A 24,934-nucleotide genomic window follows, 5' to 3' on the forward strand; every position below is an offset into this window, starting at 1 on the left:
GACAAGTGACCGAGTATCTCTTATTGTGTAAAAGCTCTTCCTCTTTGTGTAATCACGTCGTCGTGTGGAGGGGAAAGAAAGGATATTTGTTTTTACCTTGTTAACAGCAGCTACATTTTGTTTCCTTTTTTTTCTCACTCTCTAGGCTCATGTTATCCAGCGGGCAATAAGGAAAGGATGTGAACGTGACTGCCGTCATCATATCGGCAGGATGGAGCGCGTGTCTCATCAACAAAATTTTTCTTTCAGTGCGGTACTTGTTACGATCAACTTCTTTCAAGTTTTCTTCGCGAAAAAGGCAGCCAACATCATTTGAACAACGTTCGTTATAACGTCTTCTTTTCATTCGAGCTGAACAATGTCGACTTCAAAAGAATTAAAATGGAAATTGACGTCGGAAAGGGGTCGGGACGGTCTTTGCTGTAGGCCGCGCCACTCTTCCGCCAAGCTAAAAAGAGCGACACGTTACACGGTGAGATGATTCACATTTTCAATTCTTCAAAGCATTTAAAATCTATCTTTGAAAAATGCATCCCACTGAATTAGCTATCCTGCGACGTGCAACTAGAGAGGCGGCTACATTCTTCGCTCGATTTATTTCATCGCGAGTGGAAGAGCGTAAACGGCGCGAGTTTGTCGTTTGTTTTGAACAGTTATTGACAAGTCGATTCGAGCATCACTGGTATCCGGATAGTCCAAATCGAGGCCAGGCGTACCGTTGCATCCGGTTAAATCCATCAAACAATAAAGAACCGTTGATTGATACTGCAGTCATCGTGGCCGGCTTGACTTACAACGACATTCAACTGCCCTTGGAACTGACCGTGTGGATCGATCCGGACAAAGTAACATACCGTTTTGGCGAGGATGATGGATCGCACTGTACTCTCATTTCCTTTGACGAACAATTGGCGTCGAACAAAACGATGGCCACAGCTCCTTTACGCCCCTACAGCAATAAACAGAAACCGAGAATGCACGCCATGGATTGCCGAGAGGGCCACAAGTTTTGTTTTATTACGCGGCACGGAATTGGTGTGGTTCCTTCATCGATCCTTGCACCACGGTTGATCTTTCATCGCATCTTCCCAGTGCTTCTTGTGCCGTCAATGCCGATCTCGTAGCGCCATAAGGAGCCATTTTATTTTTTTTATTTTTGACATTTGTTGTCTGCACGACAAACTGCCATTTAGATTTGATTTTCAAACCTTTCGTCCTTGATTGTTTCTTTCTGTCAAACAAAGTAATGTTGAGATGACTTGTACGCTACTCGAGATTACTATGTTTATGTCAGATTGTTGGAAAATGGAAACAACATTTAAAGTTGTGCTATCTCAAGGATGAAAGAATGTAAATTCTGTGCAGCAATCAAAATTTGTTAAAGCATTTGTTTTTCACACATTTGCGGACAGGTAATTCAACCAATAAATAATTTAAATAATAATTAAGTTTTGTAGTTTTTCTACTTGTGAACACTGCTTATCTGTCACTTTCACTGCACTTTTCTGGTGGTAATGGATCATGTTCAGGATACATCTTCCCACATGTAAGGACAGCACATTGCACGAAATCCTTGGGATCAAAATGATTATTTTGAGCCCATGTATATTAGGAGGGTTTTGGATTTAATGCCCTTATTTTATGTATGATTGGGTTTTTCAGTTAAAAACTCACATGTGGAATAAAGCCCGTAGGCTTAGAATAAGGGCCGCTTGGATTTGACGTCCTTATTGTAAGCCCGACTATAGGGCCTATAGTTAAGGCCGACATATTGCACGAAGTCCTTATTTAGTCCCTAATAAGCCCCACATAGGTCCTGATTTTACTTAGAATCTACCAAGGGAATTTGTGAAGGCGTCTCTGTTCTGGCAATGAAATTCAGATCTGAAATATTATCAGCATCACGAAATTTGATGTGTTTTTTGTTTGTTGTGAAGGTGACTACTTTTCAAGGCAATGAATTTCAGCAGCATCTGGTGGATGGGTTTGAAACTTTATTAGTCTGGCCGGAAAATCAGTCTGCTACAATTCTTCGCGTGGTAATGACGCGTAGAAGCCCGTGGAGGGGATGTGGAACAAAGTTACGGAAAGGACATAGGTTTTTTACTTGTATCCGTATATTTTAAAATAGCACGTACACAAGAATAACATGGTAACTTTTCAATTCTCATGGAAAAAGTATCATGAGTTTCTAATTTAATAGCATTGTACAAAATTCCTTCATAAATCCAGAGAAAAAGTGTCGGTGGAGTATTGCATATGGCTTCTATTGCAGATTTACAGTTTCCAGCTGATGGATCTGTTAAGGGGTAAAGTATCTAGCTGTGAGAGTTGGTTAGAGAATCTGTTAAGTCTTCAGTTTAATTTGCTGGAACTAATTGTTAATTTAGTATTACAGGTTATTATTCTAGAATTTCAAATGCCAAGAACAATGAGATAGTAAAGTTGGGCGAAGTAATTCTGGTTCTCTTAATTTTATAGTTGACTGGCTTTGTGCTGCTTTTATTCGTTGATTCTAAACAACAAATGTGTTGTAAAACTACACTTTTTTTGCTACCCTATTGAGAAGCTTGATTTATCTGGTAGCTAACTTGAATAGCCAAAAGAGTAAGAATTTTTTAAATATCGAATTCTGGTTTCAGAGCTACTCTACATTCATAATTTTTAAAATTATTATTTATGAATTTCTCACAGGATTATTTAACCAAAAAACAAATGCGACGCTCGCCACATCTACTGGAAGTCAACACCAATCTCTGAAGGTGGATAAATCGTTCACAGTGGGCCTAGCAGGCGAAGTAGCTATTTCCTCGTTGAACAATATGGTGCTCAAAGAGGTCGATGTGTTTCTCAATTTGGATCATCCTCAAACCAAAATAGGTTGCTAATTCCGAATAAATTATTAGTTTTTCCATTAATTAACCGATTTATGAATAAAGCGAAATCAAAGTGGGTTTATCACAGCCACTTTGAATTTGAATTACTCATCAACTATAACTCTCGAATCAAAATGAACTCGAGTTTTACTTTGTCATTGAAATTCCAATCTAAATCTTGTTTTTTATAGCAATAGGTTTAAAAAAAAAAAAGGAAAAGTCGGGTTTATTTTTTCGGCCTTATTTTTTAAACATGACTGGAAAATGTTTCTGGTAGATAGCTATGCAGATTCTCTATCCATTTAGCGTTCGAAATCTGTTTGGGTATAGCGCCTTGGGTTTAAATCCTTACAGAATTGATTGTGGCGCTGGAAGTTTGTGGGTCAAATCCCATCAGAGGTAAAAAGCACACAACATGTTTGCTGATTCACTTTATTGACGTTATCTCTGTAAAAAGCGTTTTAATAATTTTCCTAGGGCTACTTTAAATTATTATTACAAGTATGAACAAGCTACATTTAAGCTCCTGGTAAAAATTGAAACTTAAAATGTATGACTCATGGCTCAACGGTAGAACATCGGAGTGGTACGCCGAAGGTTTAGGGTTCAATTTCTAAAAGAGTCAAGTTACATACCAATGTAAATTCCATCGGAAAAATAATACGTTCGCAGAATTTCAATTTATTCGGAAATAATTCTGATTTACAAGTTATAAAATCTCAGACTAAAGTTGACCTTTACCAAAGATCTGTAAAGTCCTATTCTATAACGGTGGTATTGGCCGTATATAATGGAACGTTACAACTCAAATAAAGAACGTATAGTTGAAAACATACTATGATAATTAATCATACTCGATTTATTGTTTGAAAAAACAATTAAAGTAATTTACATATCTTCACCATGGATTACATCCTTGGAAGTTATATTCCACTAGATGTAATCCATCATGAACAATGTATTCCACTATAATTGGATGGGATTCGAACCCAACGAATACTGTGTTCTAGTCCACCACTCTACCATTGAGCTATGAGAGATACTTCTAAGAAATCTAAATCTTCAACACATTGAGGTAACTGTGCAAAGTTGTACATAGGGGATCAAATATCAATGGGGGGGATATAGGGGGGGTTGCCAGGAAGGTATCGCATTCGCCTGGCAACTCTAAGGTCCGTGGTTCGATTCCCAGGAGGTTCCCGATGTCCCGGGCCTCCGACTTCCCAGGTGTCCACCTTCCACGTCTGCCAGTCGGGTCGAGAAACTTCCCCATTACGAAGTAATGGGACGGATATATTAGCAATGGATAATATAATATCCATTAGCAAATTTTGATAAATTTGATTTATCGGCTCGTTGTTACGCGTATGTTACTTTAATACTTAGCAGCGGACTTTAATCATTGTCATCCGATCTCATACAAATTGCATAATCAGTACTAAGTGTGTATGAGATTGAAATATACAAATATTCAACTGAAATTGTCGATGTGGGAAGTAATTATTTAGACTCTTTTTGGGAATTGAACCCTAAACCTTCAGCATGCGGTGCCGATGCTCTACCACTGAGCCATGAGTCATATAAATATAGTGTCTATATTTTCACGTTCATTGAGTTCAACAAATTCGGACTTAGAATAATTTTTGTAGCATGTTTCAAGATAATTTCCTATGAACAATTCCACAATAAATCCATCTGATAGACACAATGAAATTACAACAAACGTTTCATTCAATGTAAACCTTCAGCCGGGATTTGAACCCAAGACCTTTCGAACCGTAACCCAACGTTCTAGCACAGAGCTATGATCCTTGAATTCAAGCTATTCAGGTTAGCATTATATTTTACGAGCCTTATTTATGCATGTATTATTTCTTTTATTATCTTTTCGTGCCCTCTAATATTAGTGAAAAATTTAATATAACTCATGGCTCAACGGTTGAGCATCGGCAATGCACGCCGAAAGTTTGGGGATCGATACCCGAAAGAGTTAAATTGAAATCTGTAAATGCATTCCAATACATCTGATATATATAAAGATTGAATTCAAAATCAATTATAAATGTTGCAAATGTTGTAATAGTATATACAACAGTAAATTACCATCTCCATGATTGGAATTTCGTCGGCGATAATTCAAAGGCACCCAAAATTCTCAGTACAAGAACTCAGCTGACCATCTCAGCAGTGATAAAAGTCAAATCCTGAAAAGAAAAGAGTGCCAAGTTCAACATTGTATAGAGTGTGAATACAAAGAAAGTATGAAAGACAAGTTTTTCAAAATTAATGTAAAACAAAATTTGTATTGACATTCTCCACATAATGAAATATTTTGCAACTTTTAAAAGGAAAAATAACCATTTCAAAAGTTGCTGTCAACCAAGGCAGGGGGAGACACTGCCTCAATTGACTCACCGGGGAGATTACCCAGTGCGTGGCTAAGAGAAGCCGGAAGAAGAGCTGAAGATTTGGAACATTTTTACAGGAGCGATTAACCTTTAATTCGGATTTGTGGGTAGCGACATAGCCCTCCATAAGCATTTCATCGAACTATGAGGACCCCCACGTCCCCTTTCCGGCCAGAGCCCTCCAAACCTCGATATATGTTGTTTTTATATATACCGTACAGTAGGGGCATGACCCCCTACGGGCTTATTATGAGTCAAGGGGAAACGGGGCCACAGAAAAGAAGGGAGCCCAGATATGCACTTCAATTTATGTACGACAAATACCATAACACGAGAGAATGTTTTCCATTCCACGGGTATTTCCGATCGTGTTTCCAAACGTCAGCATTGACAGAAACTCCAGCCTCATTCTAAAACTTCGTTTTCGATTTATTACGTCAATTTCCTAGAGAAAAAACACATAAATCAACGCACAAATCAACACACAAATATTTGCTTATGGAACTTACTTAAAAAATTATCTCTGCAATCCTTCTTTAGTCTTATAGTTGAAAAGCTTCCAGTCTGATTTCTTCATGAAAACTAAACATGACATGACATGAATACCCAATTATCCATGTTAAAAGAACATTTTAGCTTTGGCATCTCCAATACGGCAAAATTCTTTTAAAATAAAAAAGTAGAAATGTAGGTACGAATAAGGTGTAAAATTGGTATCTTGCCCCCGTAAGGATCCTTTCCAAATCCACTTTTATTATCTATAATAAGAAAATAAAACAGAGATAAGCATAAGAGATTCTGGATTATGTAGCTCATTTACCGAAGTTTTTGTTTGAATTCCACCCCAAGCAATTTAAAGGGATTGTCTCCATAATTGCATAAAAAGCTTGTAGTAATTCAATGTGATCTGACAGATCTTCATCGACATACGGGGGGCAGCTTTGATGTTGTAGAGAGGTCATTGAAAATTCATAGGGCAATCTTTGGCTTCCATGTAGGCGGGTCCAAACCATCACCTCCATTAACAATCCAAATGATTTCCCTAAAAGAATTTCTTACAGTTGAATCATGTTGGCAACAAAGGTCTTCCAAGGACTTTACAAGTCGTTGTTCCATGTACCTTTAAAAAGATGTTAAAAAGATAATTGTTTTCGTCACCAAACAAAAAGATCACAAGTGTACCTGGTCTCTCCAGTATTTAGGCAGTATCCACTAAATCCTCACGTCCACCCATTGGATGGGAAAAAAAAATTGCAGTGGGGTAAGCTGCGATGTTCAAAAGCATGATATTATCTTCCTTTTTTGACATTAGCAAATGTTCAACTTCGACGCGACAAATTGTAGCAGACTAAATTTCTGCCAGACTATCAAAGTTTCAAATTGATCCACCAGATGCTGCTGAAGTTATGTTTTGTTAAAGTTAATAAAGATTTTGTTTAAGCATATTCAGTCAAATTTTAAATTTTGACAATGGACATAAATCACACAGTATAAACAAAATTGAACGCTGATTTCGGTAAAGTTAATAGTTTTCTCATTAAACTAGCAGTTTTTCAAACAAACGAAAATAAATTGCTGTTAGCGCACTAACTTTGTTTTTTTACGCTCAGATAAAAAACTATGAGACCAATGGAAAAATAGACTTGATTTCTTTGATCAACATTCAATTCTAAATCGAAATCATGTATTCTAAATAAAATTGGATATTTGGCCAAAAATGAAAAAGTGGGAAGGGTATAGCCTTACCACTTTTGTCAAAATCTGCAGAAAATGACATCTCTTAGAATTCAACCAAAATCACACGACATAATCAAAATTAAACGCTGATTTCGATTAAGTGAATGGTTTTCTTATGAAGCCAGCCGTTTTTTAAATAAAAGAAAACAAAGGGCTGTTAGCGCATTTTGTTTTTTACGTTTAGTCCAAAAACTTTTAGCCTAATTGAAAAATTAACTCGATTTTCGTGATTGCCATTCCATTCTGAATCGAAATGATGTGAATTCTGAATTGAAATGACGTATTTTAAACAAAATTATTTGGCCACAAATGAAAAAGTGAGATGCCTATGGAAAAACTAGCTAACTTAATCATTCTAACTGGGAATTGAACCCGAGATCTTTAGCGTAGCAAGCAAACGCTCTACCATTGACCTATGAATGGCTAAACACAAATACTTACGCCTCCATCAACACGCAAAACTAAAGGAAATTTTGTGCGAACAAATTGCATGAGTGTTTGCTAATTGTCATTATTTCACTACTGCAGTTGGTTAACACCAAACCTATGTATATGAATGGTTACATTCACACATGACACATCCATTTATTTACCTATAAGTTTTATCAAACACTGGCTGCGTGTTTTGTTCCTAACAGGCTCCAATCCGTTCTCCTTGGCTTATAAAACGGACACGACAGGCTGCTATAATTTAATAATAATTTCCTCGTAGCAAATGGGATAAAATATCATCCATGATATGATAACCCTAGCATACCGTCAGACCTATTCTGCATCAGGTTATTTAATGCTTCTTTGTTTTAGTTCTCCGTTTTTCACGGGATATCCGCTACGGCGCTTACCTTATTAAACTACATTGCCGGAAGTGTTTTCGATCGTTAAATTTCTCGGTGACAGCTCGTATACATATTTCCGTCCGTTATATTTCTCGAACACACAAATGTTGCGGACGTTAAACCCATGTGAGTGGATCAAGTGGCAGTTGGGCAAAATTTTGCGGAGCAGGACAGGAGTCTACAAAAAAACAAAAATAGAAAAATGAAATGGTTGACTTTTGACATCTTTCTTGTGATTGAACGGTATTTTAAAACTCTCGCTCCTTCATTATTCGTCCACAATGTGATATGTAACAACAAGCTACAAATGTTTCCAAGAGCTCAGAAATCGTGAGAAGAGAACTTTTAAGATATCAATCATGAATGATGAAAGGCGCGGATTGAGACTGCTCTTCGACAGTCGCTGTTAATTGCTTTTTAACTTGAGTTGGGAGGTGCAACAACTTTTCAAAATTGTAACGAAAACAGGCTCTAATCAGGTAACTGTTAAGGCGAAGCTAAGAACAGGGATATCAACGTATCTTTATTAATTTCGTGAAAACCTTCAGTTACTTAACGCCCCAGATTTTCTTCCATCCCGCAACAAAAAATTTTTTTTTAAAGGCATCTTGGTATCTAGACAACAAATTAATTTGGCGCAAGTTATCAAATAACAATTGTGCCGTTCTTGGCTTTTAATCTAAGGGCGAACTTTTGATTGGTCGAGTACACTTCCAGCTCGTCGGTTAACTCCTTGACGTATCACGGAAACAATTTCATCAACTTAGTGAATGAGTTCCGCAACAGGAACATGTTTGACGTATTTACAAAACAACTACTAACTACTCCTATGGTCTAAAGTGTTGACCTTGATGGAGAAATCAATAGGCTTATACTTTTACAGAGAGAGAGAAACTGTTGAAAAAGAGACGAAAGAAAGGCTTACTTTAAGACAATTGGAGGTTATTTTTTATGGTGACATGGTATTAGCTCTCATTATCAAAATGTACGATCTCCCCTCATGAAATATATAAAAAATAAAATAATGGAAGATCGACTTTTTCTGACTTGCAAAGTTCTTTAAAACGCGAAATCACATTTGAACGAAAAGGCACTCAATCAACCTACGCCAGAAACTGTAACACAGCCTAGATCTTTCGTACCCAAAGCGCGACGAAAACAATATCGTAAAACTGCAATATTTTCTCAAAATATTATTAGGCAAATGGCAAACTGACATTCGTAGAAATGTTTTATTCGCATAGTCAGCTACATGTGCCCGTCCTAAGATGCCATAAGCAAACCTGAAAAAACCAATTCTAAGTACGGTTCCAAAGGGTTTGCTTGTCTATGCTCTCCCACACAGATCCAATGTCTACGATGACAACAACGAGAAGAAAATATATCACGACAGTATAACAATAGACGTCAATCACTTTATCGCTAATGATTTTAATCAATGATTGAATAACCACAAAATGATTCCATTTTAAAGGCATCACGGGTAAATACTGTTCAAGTTAAAAGAAGAAAGGACAGCGAGCTTCTCGGCAATAATTTGAAGGTTTAGTCCATTTTGTGTGTGGTACGCATCAAAGGAAACGAAACCATCCGGCAAATGGCTTTGTTTACGACGCTAGTTCACGTATTTTATGCCGTTATTCAATCTTCTCTCGGGAAAAATGCTCACGTCAGCAACGTAGACCCCAGAATGAAGCAAAACGCTCTTAACATTAAATTTAGTACGCAAGCTCTTTTATATTATTTTTTAAGCGCTATAGTCATATTTAGCTTTCTATGTAAGAATTAGTTAACTGTTACTTGTTTCCCAGATCTTAGTAAAAAAAAAGATTGACGCTCACAGAGCCCACAGCAAGATTTAATGCCTAATAAAACATCTTTTTTAACCCCCCCCCCTCTACGAAAAGCAATATGAAAAACTCTGGCAGGCTACCAAGTTTAAAAATAACTTGTAACCTACTCAAGGCCATCCTTTGGCGGAAAGAACAGAGATATTTCCACATGAAAATATCGTAAATCAATAATAATTTTTTTTTTTTGCGAATGTCCATGGTTCTCGAATGAATGATCAACAGAAAGAATCAATGGTGAGCAAACACGAAGACGGATGTACTCATCATTTCATCCGTTTACAGTACGATCGCTACTTCCATATGAAAAGAGCAAGGGAAACGCAGCCAACTTGGCATTCACTTTGTACGCGAAGAATCAGCTCTCGTTCAAACCACTCTGGACAAATGAATTCCGCCCGCGTTTGAGGGCGTAGTCCAACCATCCAGTGACAGGATAAACGATGAAATGCACGCAAAGAACAACGAAACAAAGTCTGTCAATAGAAATAGCTTTTAAAACAACCATATGCGATGAAGATTGCATGATTGGGACCGGCTCTTGATAGGCAATAAACAGTTTTTCGACCAGCGTGTAACCAAACCGAAAAACCAACAGATAAGCCTTAAAATTGAAAGCGAAATGGAACACGAGGAAAATGTTACTCACAAACTAAACATGATAAACGAACGAGAGTGAATTTCAGCTGCATCTGTCGACGATGTCAAACAACTTTACAACATCAATAACGGCTGGGGATAAGGTGATTCATGACGTGCTAAAAAAAGGCCAAACACGTGAACGATCTAACCCGTCTGTCAAGAATTGTTTTAAATTTGTCGCCTTTTTTCCTGCTCAACTCACGCTGCCTCCAACCAATAAAAAGCCAAACTATCAATAGCCCTGTGTAATGGCGAACATATAGTGTGAAGCCATTTTATCGAGGGTATGCAGGGCCAAATTACTTTCTCTCCTCCTCGAAAATAGGGAGGCAAAACATAATCTATACACTAACGTTTGTATTTGGCTATGAATATGGCCTACGTGACCATAGCCTTGCAGACACTGGCGAAATCAGAAAACGAAAAGTTAAACCCATCGACTTGTGGCGAGAAGCGCACCCGGAAAATATAACGCAGACTATTAAACGATAAACAATGCGCGATATTTTCCACTGCATTTCCAAAACCTGAATGAAGCGGTTTCATTTATACCAGCTGTCAAATAGCCACGAAGGAAGGTGCTGGATACTGTTGTGCTGATGGAATTGGAAAAAAAATAAATAAACAACATACAATTCAATCAACCTGGCGATGGTTTAAAAGAAAAGAAAAAGCGAGTTAACCTCACATCTAATTTGCGAAAAGATTTTGGTAAGACTACCACATCAAATCCTTGACAAAACAGATTGCCTGGAAGCGTGCTGCACTACTAATCACTGCCGAAGCGAACAGACATAGAGACGTAAACATGTCACTTGTCAACAGTAACCCACTTATAAGACAACCAGGTAATGCTGTTAATCGAAACAAATATCCATCACTTAGGTAACAAAAAATTTAACCTTGCGAGGTCCTTGCTTCCATAGTCCGCGCATGTCCACGCTACATCAAAGGCGGGGGTAGTGTTAGAGTAGGAACAACAAAAACTGTTTAGTCTAGCCATAGCCGTGAGTGTTTGATCAGCGATTCGTACCCGACAACACGTATCAAGGTCAAGTCCGAAATTCGATCGCAAAAAAACTATAATTACACAAAGTGAAAGTTGTGGACTGAAAAGGGGAATGATCGGATCAAAAGTCGGGCTATTACTATTTTGTTTGATTGCCGTGGCCTGTCAAAGTGATACCCAGTCAGTAGCAAAGGGTGTTTGGATGATAATTCCGAACGAATCGCATCGTGTGATTGAAGCCGATTCCACTTTAACGATCACGTGCAGGTTGGCTTACGCAAATGATACGGAAGATCTGTTTTACGAGAATCCTATTTGGAAGTGGGAATTGCCGGATTTTCTCACCAAAAATTCCCAAGTAATAAAAACGCCTTTTTTTTCTTTTTCTTTACGGATCGATGGGATAACAACGAGGTGAATGTCGTGCCGCTCGCAGATTTTGCACGTTAACAGATATTGTATCGCGTGATCTATTTGTATTCGTACGGGTACAGGGGAATAAAAACGGACGTCCTTTGTTGATTTATGGGTCGCAGACTTGGAATCCCAGAACAAATGAGATAGCATGCGTAACTGTCTGTTTGTTCCCTGCTTGTATGACGTTCAAAACGCTTCCGATTGTCTTCCTTTCTGGTTCACTACAATAGGCACACACGCAAACTAAAAGACTTCCAGTTGTCGCTGTTCGACAGAACATTTGATTGAAATTGCCGAACGGCTGGCGAGGGAGACCCCGTATTCGAATGGCGCACAATATACGGGACGTGATGGAATGCCAAATATTAATCGGAAGCGATGCAACACATAGCAAAATAAGTGACTCGAAAGGGCAAATGCTTATGGTTAAGAACCTTGAGCCATTTTAGATATTGAATAGAAAAAAAATAAAATAAATAAAAACCTTTTGTCAGATGTTTATGGAGTCATAACGCGTATTGCATGACGACGCACTCTCTTTTTTGGTACAGGGAAAAGAACTCACGCAGTCGTCGGAAGCAGTTATAGATGAAATAGAAAGAACAGGCATCCGATATTCCCTGCAGTGCGATACATTATTAACATTAAGTCTCCCTATTCAAGCTTTGCTGTCTTCGCTTTCCATTTGCCACGGTTGAACAGGTCAGATGGAACGCAATATCTCTCGGCGCTATTGATGATAATAATAGGACTCATAGCTACCACGATTTCGGTTCCGATGTTTCCAAATCAATTCTTTCGATATTACTTGCAGTTAATGGAAATCAATGCCCGCTTTCGAACGACGTTTGGCAGGAACGGCACTTACATGTCATCGACTATGACATTGATAAACGCCACCCACCAAGACACGGGCTACTACCGATTTTTCTACGGACACGTGGAAGTGAAACAATATATCTACGTTTTCGGTTCGTATTAATCGCGTAAAGACAAGAGGCTCTATAGCAACAATCAATCATTTTTATGCCAGTAGATAACCGGAATCTTGTCATCATCAACGACATGAGCCGTTATCCCGATTACAATCTTTACTTTTTCCATCAAGGTGAACTGGGTGTTCACATCCCTTGCAAACCCACCCATCCCAACGTCAGCGTGTCTCTCATTCACGTAGATCAACTCAACAAAGAGCCAAACTATGAGGTAAAGAGAAATCGGAAAATTCAAACGTTTCATCAGATCAACAAAACAAAAAACAAATCAATAGGATGTGCTAGCCGATCCGCATTCCAGTTGGTCGCTGGAACCAGAACTCGGACTGACACTAAAAAAAGTGATGATCAGTAATACTGGAAATTACCGATGCGTCGGAACAATGGATAACATCACCGATGAGAAACATTTCACAATCAGCGTCAAAGGTACGTTACACACCCATGCAAAAGGCTTAATAATTCAACTGGAAAACTAAAAATGGAAACAGGAATTGAGCTTACTAGAATGGGTGATCCTGACGATCCGCCGGAAGGGAGCAACGTCACCTTGATCTGTCGCACACTTTTCGCTGAGATCAAGTTCCCATCTCCACCGGAATGGGCCTACGAAATGAAAAATACGGGAAGAATGAGAATCATCAATGAGCTGAGTCCACCTGAAGGCATTCAAATTAAGACACACGATTACAGTAAACAGAGAAATACAGGTGGATTCACTCTGAATTATTACGAGAGTCGACTCGATCTTTTTGAGGTCAATCAAAATACCTACACAACCTTTCAGTGCAAAGCAAACAAGGATAAAGACGCAGTAACTAAAATAATTTTCTTTCAAGTCAAAGGTACGGCAATGTTACGACTAAATGTTAATGTTCATGGCAAGTAATCCGTTGCTACGAATAACCACGAGATTCTTGATTTCTTTCTAGCTAAAACCAACAACCAGCCAGTGTCTAATTTTGTCCTGTTCGAGAAAACCATAGAAACGACCACCCTTGTTACGTTGTCCCTCACTCTGGCAGCATGTCTCGTACTTGGCTCAGGTATCGGTGTCAAACTGTATTTAGAAAAGGTAAACAGATAAAAAATAACCACAACTTAATGGGACTTACCTGTTTGAAAACGGTTCGATTGTAACAGAGGCAGCAAGTGTTCCCAGGAGTCAAGAAACTGCTGGCTGGAAACGTGAAAGAGATCAACCGCCAACTGCCCATCGAAGAGCAAACTGAACTGCTCCCCTACGACAAACAATGGGAATTTCCTAGATATCGATTGAAACTGGGTTTGATCTCGTACAATATTTATCTACGACCTTGCATGATACGTCGTTGCTTTTATATCCCCCTCAGGAACGCAGCTAGGCGCTGGGTGTTTTGGACGTGTCGTTCGAGCCGAAGCCATGGGGATTAAAGGCTCAGAGGACACTATCAAAACAGTTGCTGTTAAAATGATTCGATCTCACACCAACATGGCTGCCATGGAAGCTCTTGTCAGCGAAATGAAGATACTTATTTACTTAGGATCACACCTAAACGTCGTCAGTTTACTGGGAGCCTGCACTAAGCAAATGTCAAAAGGTAAGTGGGAAACAGTTTCGGCATTATTTCAAAATGAAAGTATAAGCCATAACATTTTGGGTACTCACGTATAGGCGAACTCTTCATAATAGTTGAGTACTGTCGGTTTGGTAACTTGCAAAATTACTTGTCGAAACACCGAAACAGTTTCATCAACCTGGTAGATGGTTTCGGCAACATGAAATCAGCTTCTGACACAAAGGAAATACCGTACGTATCCGAGCACCAAACCGAAAGAGACAATCCATGCGACGAGCTTCCGTCAGATAGACGTCCGGCATCCGAACGGCCTGGTGAGACTATGCATCTAAACAACTTGAAAAAGTAATGAAAAACAAAACTTCATAACGAGATGCAAATATTTGTCGTACTCGTGTTCAGAGGAGCCACCGGTGGCTTCAGCAAACCGATATCAACCGCCAACACAACCGTTGTATCAGAACCAGCCACCAGCACTTAATTACGTTTTAGGCCGATATATTTCAACCTGCGATTTAATTTCCTGGTCTTTTCAAATAGCTCGAGGAATGGAATATTTGGTTAGCAAACAAGTAAGAGTTGAAATTGCTATCTGGTTCGATACGTCTGATGAGAAAATTTGATTTCGTACTTGAGCAATCTTCAGGTTCTCCATGGCGATTTAGCTGCACGCAATGTGTTGCTAGCCGACGATGGGGTTGTTAAACTGGCCGATTTTGGAATGGCTAAGAAAATGTATTATGAAGGCAACTACGAGAGAAAAGAGGTAACTAAACTGTACGTTTCAGGATTACCAATACATAGATGTAAAAATCTGTTTTAATGTGCAGGGATTAATGCCGGTCAAATGGATGGCAATCGAATCGTTAACCGATCGCATTTTTTCCTCCGAATCTGACGTTTGGTCGTACGGAGTTCTTCTCTGGGAACTCTTCACCTTAGGCAAAGTTCCGTATCCAGGTGAGAATGAAACAAATGACTTTAAATTTTTCCTGTAAAAAAACAAAACAATCTTTTAAAGGAATGGACGCTGGTCACCAACTCATCAAAGAAATTCAAAAAGGGTACCGCATGGAAAAACCAGAGTACGCACCCAATTTGTTTGGAGAAATTATGACCAATTGTTGGAAATCGGATCCGAAAGAAAGGCCCACTTTTAGTCAGCTGAGGGAGATTATCAGCCAACACATGACAGATCTCACTTATGGAGAGTGACTGCTCTGAAGGGAAATCCTAACCCAAATTTAAAACAATATTATTCCAGTTTAACCTCTTCCTTTAAAAATTATTTACTAAAATGCGGTCACGAATGTAAATATCACAGTCGATCTCTAGTATGCTCAACGAAATTTTAAATCAAAGCACAAAGCCGAAAAGAATTCGGGCTAATGGCATCCTTTAGCCAGCACTTGCTAACTATGTTTGGTGTTCGCCTGTAATTACCTGCGATATAATCCTTTCCTGTTGTCTAAGAGCGTGAACTGTTCTTCGCTTTTCAGCGGGGAATGTGTAGATGACTGTACGCCACACTTCGATCAAACTAAATGGCGAAGCAGTGAAGTTTCTCAAACAAATGTAACAATGTTGTAAACATCTTCTTCACTGGTAGCGTTACATTTATAAGGTAAACATTCTTTTTTAATAGTTTCATGGAACTTCAACTTGATTTCTTACCTTTATTACCGCGGTTGTTTCACCATACCAAAAAAGTCATTGCCAAATGCTTTACGCCACAGTTCAGTAGGTAACAATTGATTTCCTAGCTGACATCCCCAGAAACTCCTTCTTACCTAAGCGGAATGACATTAGGGGGTAAAAGCAAATTAAAATATTTTTTTACAAAGGAAAATAGAGGCAAAACCTGGATATTAACCAATAAGCAGCAGGATCACCGACCGTGACATTTTGTCAAAACATAAAGTCAACGACCGTTGTCCAAATAACACGAGGCTACTATTAGTCCATTCCGACGTCTTCCCATAGATATTTATGTGTGTCCGCTCCCGAGGGCTTTCCGAGTTCGTATTCGAAGGACCGCAAACAAACTTAAACTCTAATGCATGTGGAATGTGAGTTTTTCTGTTCTAGCTGACGTCAACTTGGAAGGGGTGTTAGATATCCCGACATCTATTAACATATTTACGGGTCTCTACTCGCCAGAGCTTTCCCAGTTCGGATACGAAGGGTCTCTAATCAATTTATGTTGAACATGGTTTTTTTCTGTTCTATCTGAATTCAATTTGGAATAGTGTTAGCTATTCCACTCACTGATCTCAAGCATTTCAAACTTTAAACATTTACCAGTTTGTCTATCAATTCCAGTTATGGTGCATTAAGATCCCTGGAGATCATCAGTCATCTTCATGGCTATAACATCAATGGCAGGTTCAGGTTCACATCTAGAAAAACATAAAGTAAAATATATTTTGTTCCAAAACAAATTCTATCAACTACTTAAAGATGAGGGAATAACAAAGCAATCAAATTTTGGAAGCAGTGTTAGATCCTCAAATATGTTACTGCTGTGTCTACTATCTGTTGACAATACGCCTTTCTTCTATTGTATTCTTAGGGAGTGTTTTAGGTGGCTTCATCAGTGAATGATACAGCAAGCTGCACATGGCAAGCAATATATCCTAAGAAACAGTTACATTGGATTTACTTTTTTTTCGTCAGCTCAATAAAATCTATAACATTAAATCAATAAAATACAAATTACCTCCTCTCATTTCAACATCTAAGGTTTGACCTAGTTACATGTAACATGGCTCATGGCTGGTAGTTCTGCTTTCCCTGAAGAGAAATGTTTTCAGTATTGAGCATAACTCACAAATGATAAAAACAGTAAACTCTGATCAACAACAAACTTCTGGCAATTAAATACAGGTAGAAAATAGTTTCACAAGAAAATACAGCTAATGAGAAAGTCAAAGTGTCAGCCAATCAAAGCAACCATTTTAAAACAAATCAGATTGATTTGACATGGTATGTGACTGTATAAACATGTTTAATATAGTGTTTAATATGACGAGTAGGGATTTCATGCTCGTCATAACAAACATATTACCTTCGTGCAATAGGGTATTTTGTTTCAATCTGGAACATTACAATCACATAGAACTACTCAATCCCCAACCCCCATAAATCACCTGCATGACGGGGCCCACTTCGGAAGTTAGGTTTTCGGCTTCTGAGACCAATTTAAACTGCTTTTACTATTTGCTCATAGTAACACTTTGATCCGTCATTATTAAATGCGTCGGCCACCTTTTCCTTTCAGTTAGACACATGGTGAGTAAGTAAGTGCCTAAGTGATCACTTTGTCCTCTGCGGCTCTGCCTCAGTAGTTCAAAGCGCCCTCTGGCTTTCAATCATACAAAGAAACTAAAATACTGTTAAACTACGTCTTTTGAATATGCCAAACTTTTTGTTTCTTAAATTTCTGTTTTAGTGAAACAGTATCTAACCTCAGACATGGACGATTAGGAATGACGTGCTTTACCTGCGCTGTGGTGTGGGCTGTGGGGCTAGCTTCAGGTGTGTACATCGGCCATTTTTTAAAATGGCGGCTTAAATATTGGCCAATCACTGGCCAATCTAATAAAGAAAAAATATCTGGTTAACGTACGTTTGAAGTTTTACTTCCGATAGGTAAGCATTATGCATTTTTATGAGGTTGGAAACACTCAAACTTGCATGCCGTCTCCTGTTCAAATATTTGTATTGGGTTACAGTTGTTAATCTTGCTCCTATGTTTTTCGAAGTTTGATGAGAGAAATAACGGCGATTTCCGTCCAGACTTAATGAGTTCCTGTGTTAAGCACCTGGACGCTTATACCGTTCCTCTATGCCGTCTTGATTTTACAGCTATTTACTGCAGTTAATTGATATCAAGACAGAAACGCTCCAATGAGTCTCATGAGGAAAATCCGGTTACTAGGTCTGTTGTGGTCTGAAATAAATAAAAATATACGACAGTGTCTTCAGCCAGTAGAACGAGCTTAAAGAGAACACTTACCCGAATACGGTTTATCTATGAGCCTACTGTCTAGACACGTTTTCTTTTCATTATCTCATAAGATATCCATTTGAAGGAAGTGAAGTTAAATTATTTGACCAAGTTTTAGATAAACTGATCAAATATTACAAACCCATTCCAAACTTGTACCGATCAAGTCAAAGTAGATAAAATGTAACGCGTGCAACGAAAAAAGAAGATTAGATTACTTGAAACAATCATGACGGTGGTATTCACATAAAGTTTGTTTCAAACCACACGCAACGCACAGTTTAGCAACAGGTTAGAGAAACTTTGCTCATTAAAAGCATTTGTCACGACAATTTGAGTAATTAAAATATTGTTGCATCATTTTCGGTGTTTACAGGTTTACTTTGGGATATTTGTAATGGCCAGGAGCCGAAATCCAAGCGGCACCACTTACAAGTCACTGCCAGCAATTTCACCGCAAAAGACTACCGACGACGATGGATTTCCTTTTTTAGCTTTAATTCCCCATGTGCTTTCTTGGGTGGCTTTTTTTGCATGCTTATCCTACCTGTATTGTAATGAACTATTGTAACGATCGTACAGCCCGGACATGTATCCGGCCCATACGAAGAATAAAATAGAGCTGAGAACGATAACGATTTTATACTACCCCAGGCTCTGTACCAATAGAATTAGAAAAATATGAGATGAACTCACGCGAATTTTTCTTACGAATCTAAAATCTGTCAACAAGTTAATCAAATCAATTAAGTATCACGGACAAAATACTAATTCGACCGTACAGACATCAATTACCATGTTGTAAAACTGTACCTTTGTTTCCTTAAAAAATTCCAGCTGTTACGGTATGCGGTGTTGACACTATATGGCCTGAACTTCCACGTTAATCACTATTACGAAAGATAAGGTTGATTAAATTAGTATTCAATCAGCGCGCGAAAAGAGCTACAGAACATAATCTGACGTCACCTGCAGTTGACAGCAATCGTTCCAGTCCTGTTCGGTGAGGCTTCAAAAACCGCACGAAATCGATATAACACCGTCGATTGATCTGCTGAAATGGCCATTGCTCGTGAATACATTTATGAAGACATAGCCCCTGAAATATAATTCTATTTGAACTTAAAAACAAAAAAATGGCTTTAAAGGATGAACGAGATTTGTTGGAATAAAAAGCAAATACCCGAGACAGAGTGAATTGTAATTTCGGTCGTTCAGATAATGCCGTTATCACGAAGAGTTTGTATCTATAACCAGAGCCGGAAAGAGTGCTACCGTCGATGCATCAACATAGCGGCTGGATCCGGTTGGGGCGCGTCAATTTTCCATGCGAGACACGAAATGACCGGCAGTGATCCCATTAACTACCAGGTGATTACAAACTCCTCCTCTAAACCCTAACATCAAAACAAAAATGGTAAAATGAGCGACGCTTTGGCCGACCCACATCATAAAACTCGCCGTCTGGCCAGACGTCGTTCACAGTTGATTTCTACTTTTGTCAAATTACAGTTTCAAGCGCCTTTCCCTTCGAAAGGTAGTGATTATCGACTTCTCTTTCAAGATATTCTTCCCTGTCAAACTGAAGGTAGGCATTAACTAAAATGTAATTTAATACAATGGGTCCTACATTTCCGCTACGCAAAACCGCCACCTGCTTTCTCCTCGTGTTAACAATTGAAATTTCGCAACTTCCGCAGACAAAGAATGATTCATGTATGCGCATTCTACTAATCGCTGTACAACCCCAACAAGCTATTTAGAATAATTCACCATCTACGTAGTAGCTGGGTGGCCTTTCAACAGGCAGTGGGAATGAAGCCATCCGTGATGATGGAGCGAGTCCGGTCTTTTTGTTTTTTTCCTATTTTTAGTCCACGCAATTCCGGCTAATGACTAACACCAGAAAGGATTAATAAGAGACTTTCGTGAACCCGAAAATGAGGTTTGAGGGTATTACCTGGAAGAAACAGCTTACACGCGTCACGCAGGGCTTCGTTTTCCTTTCCATTGCACAAGTCTAGTTTACCAAGCGAAGTTAAATTGAGCTGAAGAAATGGTTTTCAGTGTCCGGAATACACGTAGTTAATGGATGTTTGTGTACATAGTTACACGCACAGCTGCTCTTCTACCACCTTCTCCTGCTTTTTCAGTGTTCCTTTCGTGAGACACACAAGTTAGAACAACGATTGTTGTTGTCCGTCACACTTGTGAATATTCAATCATAGCGCGACGGCAACATGATTGAGGCACACGGTTCAGCGGATGAATTATGATTGCCTGACAAAAAAAAATGAAAGAAGTATAAGACTGAGCAACTAAATAATGAACAAAATTCTCTCCATTCTGAGGTATTATCCTGTAGTAATGTAGTTTAGGATGAACGGAATATACTCACGCCAGACTGGGTTTCTAGGCTCTATTCGGATGACAGGTTCCCACGGAAAAGGTTGATTTCAACATAATGTTTTCTTTTCTTTCTGCTATCGCAATGCACCATCCTTCTGGAAGGGGAGGGGGGGGGGGAAACCCAGTAGTCAAATGATGAAATGAGGGGAACATCCAGTAGTTGTTGCGCGGTCTTCAAAAGGAACAGTCGCTCTCCTCAGTCGATGTGCAGCGTGAATTGGTAGAGTGCGTTGATGTGATTTCACTGCAAAGTGGATTTTACAAGTTCAACAGGTGCGAAGGTTATCCTACGCGGAAATCAAATTCAAAGAATTTTAAATCGAAACAAAATTTAGGATTACAAAGGGACTATTAAACAGTGCGGAAGTTGACCTTTTAATGACGCGACGTGACAACATTGCGGTCCATACAAAGATGTCCGTGTAGAATAATTGACGAGGATGGCATCGCGGATAAGGAAGATACTAACGAATGCCAGACGACACGTCGACTAGTTTGACCCAATAGGAGTCCCTATTTGTCCGATATGAGACTAGAAGGGAAGCGAGCAAAGCAAGCGATGGAATGAACAATGCCGACTCGGACGGTACCGTTACAAAACTCGTCGACGACGACAGGAAACCACCACCACGCGACTCGGAGCGTGACTCTTTGTCGATTTTCTTTCTTTTCTCTACTGGACCTTTCTTCGTCTTCGTCTTGAGGGGTCGGCCGCTACGACGGCCAATAATCCAGATACTTTCGGCAACTGTTTATGTTGCACGGCCACAGTGTAGTGATAGCCATAAAACATATCGTGTGCGTGTGTGTGTCTGTGCGGTTTATTTTTATTTCTTTTCGACGCTGGACGCTTTTGGTTAGTAAGCGCATTCGCACTGGTCCGTGTCCCATTGTGGTCCATCTCTTGCGCCCAATCGACTTCCCTACCGTCACTTTTTCGTGGTCACGGTTATATAAAGATGAAACAGCCTTTAAAGCCGGTACGCAACTTGAGTCATCAAAAGGATCATGACTCATCTTTTAATGTTTTTCTTTTAAATACCTTTTTCTTCGACTTTCTCATAATTGATTCGTTTTTGTTTTTTTCTAGGTAAAAATGCGTCATTTCTACAAGCACGTTCTATCGGGCATCGTCTTTTGGTTGCTGCTCTCGCAGAGTTTGAGCTTATTCAACAGTTCGAGCGCAGCATCGACGTCCCGATCCGATCTTCAAGATGTCGCCGACAGTGAAGAAGATAATGCGGAATTGAACAATAACGCAATTTCGACTAACCAAATTGAAGAAGAAGAAGAAGGTTCGGAAGGTCGCTATTTTGGTGACTTGTTGAAGATCGTTAAAAGAGAAATTCGAGAGGGTGAAACTGGCCGATCTTCTTCGGGCATCTTTAACACAACATTAGCCTTCACCATTCCGCTCTTCTCCTTCTCGCTTCCAGACAGAGCTACGGCCGGAAAAGACTACACCAAACAAGCCGCCTTGTCGCTATTCGGTCTGGCCATTGTCGGTGGTATCGCTATTATGCCCTATGTCTGGACAGCCCGTTCCGCTCTAGGAAAGAAGACAATAGTAGAGTAAGCTAATGAAAACACTTTTTTTTTTTTTTTAAATTAAAAAAGGGCATGAACAATTTTCCTTCGACAGAACGGAAGCCAGGGCAAAGAAAGATGAAGCCGCTTCATCTATCCTACCGATGCTGACTAATGTGGCCTCTTTTGCTGGTCTGGACGCCAAAACTTGCGTGCAGAGATCAGTTTGCGAGACATATCGAAATCCGGAACGCTACGGCTACCTGGTTTTGCCCATCCGCTACTTTATGTTGTAAGTTCGTAGAGCTTTCATGTAGCAGTTTATGCTACGGTTGACTGACAATTCCTAGTAGACTGTTTTTAGTAACTACAAAGTGCAAGGGAAAAAGTTGGTAACACTGAAAGAAACGAGTCCATAAAGTGTCGGGATAGTTTAAAATGTTCACCGTTACTGTCAACTTTCACTGATGCGTGACTAGACTTCTTTTTTCTTCTTCACGCTCAGATCACCCCAATCTCGGGAAAACGATAAACCGAGTGGATATCAACTTGCAGCCGATTTTGGACGGCAAGAAACAGAAGAATGTGAACGGCGTTACCGATGCGCTTTCAGTCTAATCGGAGCGGCCAATTTCCTCGTCAGTTACTTCTATCCATCATCAACGGCTTGAAGAAAGACTGGCAACAACTTCCTCCTGCAAGTGGCCCATGCTCCATTGCTCTAATGGATCCTGTGAAATGACTATTTAATATTTATTCAACTACTAGACATTGTTATTTATTTGCAAAACGTGTGCCCTGAATTGCCCTTTCTATGAAATGACCAAAATTTGCCAAAATTCCTTTCTTGACCCTTCTGCACACCATCTTTATACTATGCTTAATCGTGACCCGATTTTTTTTTTTTTTCCAGTCGAAAAATTGTGTAATAGTTGGCGGAACGAGATGTGGATGTCTCGTATAGGATTTCGTGAGAGATAAGCCACTTGTTTACTAAGTTTATCTAGACGTCGAGCACAAAGAGAAATGAAGTTTGAATGAACAAGATGAAAAATGTAAAAAAGAAAAAAAAAAATTTGTTACAGCCCATTTAAAATCCAATGGCTTCGACAACACCGCTGAAATCTGTTGCACCATTGAAGAAAAAGTGATTGCGGATTGGTGCGTCTTTGTGGGACACGGCTTTGATGATCTCTTGAGCTAAAACTCCGCCCACAACCGCAGCCGCCGGACTAAGTTCGCCAAATACCGTTCTAACGAATTCACAGTAAAAAAAAAAAAAAAAATGTTAAAAATAATTAAACAAACAAAACTGGAAACCAATTTGCTTAGCGGGGTATCGAACTTCTAATGCAATACTTACTCGAATATGCCACTGTCAACCATTTGATTGTCTAGTTTCATTTCGTGCAGAATGTGATCCCGAATTTCGCACAGTTTCGCAATGTCTGACTGGCGGTTTGCAGCTTCTGGGTCGCGTTTCATTTGAGACCGGAACATCAGCAAACCTGTGGTCAAATCAACATATAACGATGCTAATGCTAACGATACAAAAGCAACTGTAGTTGATCCTAAATCTGTACTTTTCATCGTAATGAAATGGCTTTTGATGCGCTGCCAACTTCTCTTGTTGAGTTGAGACGATGGATCAGCTTCAAACGCTGCTTGTAAAGGAATATAGTTCAAAGTATGTTTAACAGTTTTTGTTTCACTTGGGTCATTTTTCTTAGCCGTGCAACCATCTTTTAAGGTTGCAGCAGGAACATTCACTTCTCTGAATAACAAAACTAAATATTAATGCAGCCTGTAAATACAGACAAGTTTGATAGGACACTTACTCGGAATATTCATGTTCAAGTAAATCCACAAAGAAGAAACCACCAAATCCAAACACATCACCTGAATAGAATGGGATGCTGTGTTTGCGGCAGATAGCATTAATCCTGATGGACTCTTCTACTGGCAGTCGAGTGGCACACACAACATCAAACCCGCTAAAGAAGTCTTCATTCTTGGCTGTAACATTTTCTGTGTCAGTTAAAATATCCACCATTGGATTTAAGCGTTGAACTCTCTCCAAAGATGCTTCAACCACCTTATGCATTGAATGCAAAAAAACGTTAGATAAAAACACAGATAAAGAAAATGTTGTGCATACATTTTTCCCGACATTCTCTAGAGGGATTAGGAAATTGGCAGAATTTGCAACAGCAATACTGTGATCAAGCAGAGTGAGAGATTTAATACCTGACAAAGTCAAGTTCTTGGCAATCTCGGCACCCAAGCCTCCTAACCCTATCAATAGAACTCTGGCTGCTCGTAGACTGCAATGAAATGACAAACAGATTAATGGTCAAATTAAATACACTTCCGACTATAATTGGCTATCGACAGACCGTTTTTGTGCTTCCAATCCCCAAAGTCTAATCTGCCGGTCGTACAGAGCTGCTTCTGCTTCACTGATGGTTACTTCTTCTTTAGCTACCATTGTTTAGTATTATTGGTAGATCTCAAAATTGGGACAACAGAAAATGTAATTTCTGGAATTCGAATATAGCACACGAGGTTTTGGAATAAGCTTTCCAAAATCTAAGGCAGTGGATGTGTGGGATTTTGTAATAACCAAACGAAACGAGAAACCTGTTGCCAAATTTCCATAA

At 39.2% G+C, this 24,934-nt stretch overlaps 4 protein-coding genes and 2 long non-coding RNA genes across 9 annotated transcripts; 4 read left to right on the plus strand and 2 right to left on the minus strand.

Annotated features, from left to right (window-relative positions):
* The first annotated feature begins 527 nt into the window (after nt 1-527).
* On the plus strand, nt 528-1,124 carry LOC123471040 (protein BTG2-like). The gene has a single exon (XM_045171897.1). The coding sequence runs from the start codon at nt 528-530 to the stop codon at nt 1,122-1,124; it is 597 nt and encodes a 198-aa protein (XP_045027832.1).
* Nucleotides 1,125-1,993: 869 nt separating this feature from the next.
* Nucleotides 1,994-2,918, plus strand: LOC116921201. The gene is made up of 3 exons (XR_004393095.2): nt 1,994-2,152; nt 2,233-2,607; nt 2,695-2,918. It is a non-coding gene; the product is annotated as an uncharacterized LOC116921201 (long non-coding RNA).
* A 2,553-nt stretch (nt 2,919-5,471) lies between these two features.
* LOC116921195 lies at nt 5,472-18,327 on the minus strand. The gene is made up of 20 exons (XR_006645562.1): nt 17,797-18,327; nt 17,479-17,713; nt 17,049-17,122; nt 16,631-16,965; nt 16,191-16,558; nt 16,004-16,119; nt 15,773-15,931; nt 15,423-15,562; nt 15,124-15,321; nt 14,722-15,054; nt 14,419-14,665; nt 14,086-14,327; nt 13,886-14,011; nt 13,275-13,376; nt 7,864-8,035; nt 7,615-7,786; nt 6,467-6,550; nt 6,105-6,404; nt 5,794-6,042; nt 5,472-5,729 (listed from the first exon to the last, which is right to left on the minus strand). It is a non-coding gene; the product is annotated as an uncharacterized LOC116921195 (long non-coding RNA).
* On the plus strand, nt 11,361-15,666 carry LOC116921189 (vascular endothelial growth factor receptor 1). Of its 2 annotated transcripts, XM_032927443.2 has the most exons (13): nt 11,361-11,716; nt 12,590-12,746; nt 12,812-12,981; nt 13,046-13,199; nt 13,262-13,615; nt 13,703-13,845; nt 13,914-14,055; nt 14,123-14,350; nt 14,425-14,643; nt 14,732-14,901; nt 14,976-15,095; nt 15,160-15,289; nt 15,351-15,666. In XM_032927443.2, exons 1-13 carry the CDS (start codon nt 11,471-11,473, stop codon nt 15,542-15,544), a joined length of 2,427 nt encoding a protein of 808 aa, XP_032783334.2. In that variant the 5' UTR covers nt 11,361-11,470; the 3' UTR covers nt 15,545-15,666. The 2 variants fall into 2 exon arrangements, with proteins under 2 accessions (XP_032783334.2, XP_045028312.1); XM_045172377.1 differs by lacking the exons at nt 15,160-15,289; nt 15,351-15,666 and having other exon boundaries at nt 14,966-15,096.
* A 1,443-nt stretch (nt 18,328-19,770) lies between the features above and the next one.
* On the plus strand, nt 19,771-23,971 carry LOC116921194. Of its 2 annotated transcripts, none has more exons than XM_032927449.2 (4): nt 19,771-19,926; nt 21,838-22,319; nt 22,390-22,566; nt 22,780-23,971. In XM_032927449.2, the coding sequence occupies exons 2-4, from the start codon at nt 21,844-21,846 to the stop codon at nt 22,943-22,945; spliced, it is 819 nt and encodes a 272-aa protein (XP_032783340.2). In that variant the 5' UTR covers nt 19,771-19,926; nt 21,838-21,843; the 3' UTR covers nt 22,946-23,971. The 2 variants fall into 2 exon arrangements, with proteins under 2 accessions (XP_032783340.2, XP_032783339.2); XM_032927448.2 differs by lacking the exon at nt 19,771-19,926 and adding an exon at nt 20,912-21,727.
* LOC116921192 (SUMO-activating enzyme subunit 1) lies at nt 23,258-24,914 on the minus strand. 2 transcript variants are annotated; one of them, XM_032927446.2, is made up of 6 exons: nt 24,671-24,912; nt 24,433-24,598; nt 24,113-24,369; nt 23,858-24,048; nt 23,638-23,782; nt 23,258-23,527 (listed from the first exon to the last, which is right to left on the minus strand). In XM_032927446.2, exons 1-6 carry the CDS (start codon nt 24,760-24,762, stop codon nt 23,365-23,367), a joined length of 1,014 nt encoding a protein of 337 aa, XP_032783337.2. In that variant the 5' UTR covers nt 24,763-24,912; the 3' UTR covers nt 23,258-23,364. The 2 variants fall into 2 exon arrangements, with proteins under 2 accessions (XP_032783337.2, XP_045028314.1); XM_045172379.1 differs by having other exon boundaries at nt 23,638-24,048; nt 24,671-24,914.
* Between the last annotated feature and the right edge of the window lie 20 nt (nt 24,915-24,934).

Source organism: Daphnia magna, linkage group LG4 (assembly GCF_020631705.1).
Source record: "Daphnia magna isolate NIES linkage group LG4, ASM2063170v1.1, whole genome shotgun sequence".
Taxonomy (NCBI): Eukaryota; Metazoa; Arthropoda; class Branchiopoda; order Diplostraca; family Daphniidae; genus Daphnia; species Daphnia magna.

Excerpts from the sequence above, each read along its gene's own strand:
- LOC123471040 (XM_045171897.1), top strand. The coding sequence starts at position 528 with ATGCATCCCACTGAATTAGCTATCCTGCGACGTGCAACTAGAGAGGCG.
- LOC116921194 (XM_032927448.2), top strand. The coding sequence starts at position 21,707 with ATGAAACAGCCTTTAAAGCCG. Across the intron at positions 21,728-21,837 it reads TGAAACAGCCTTTAAAGCCG|GTAAAAATGCGTCATTTCTA; the intron begins GTACGCAACTTG and ends GTTTTTTTCTAG. Across the intron at positions 22,567-22,779 it reads CCCATCCGCTACTTTATGTT|ATCACCCCAATCTCGGGAAA; the intron begins GTAAGTTCGTAG and ends CTTCACGCTCAG.
- LOC116921192 (XM_045172379.1), bottom strand. The coding sequence starts at position 24,762 with ATGGTAGCTAAAGAAGAAGTAACCATCAGTGAAGCAGAAGCAGCTCTG. Across the intron at positions 24,370-24,432 it reads TAGAGAATGTCGGGAAAAAT|GTGGTTGAAGCATCTTTGGA; the intron begins GTATGCACAACA and ends TCAATGCATAAG. Across the intron at positions 24,049-24,112 it reads CTTGAACATGAATATTCCGA|AGAAGTGAATGTTCCTGCTG; the intron begins GTAAGTGTCCTA and ends TTTGTTATTCAG.
- LOC116921189 (XM_032927443.2), top strand. The coding sequence starts at position 11,471 with ATGATCGGATCAAAAGTCGGGCTATTACTATTTTGTTTGATTGCCGTG. Across the intron at positions 11,717-12,589 it reads TTCTCACCAAAAATTCCCAA|TTAATGGAAATCAATGCCCG; the intron begins GTAATAAAAACG and ends TATTACTTGCAG. Across the intron at positions 14,056-14,122 it reads TAGATATCGATTGAAACTGG|GAACGCAGCTAGGCGCTGGG; the intron begins GTTTGATCTCGT and ends TATCCCCCTCAG.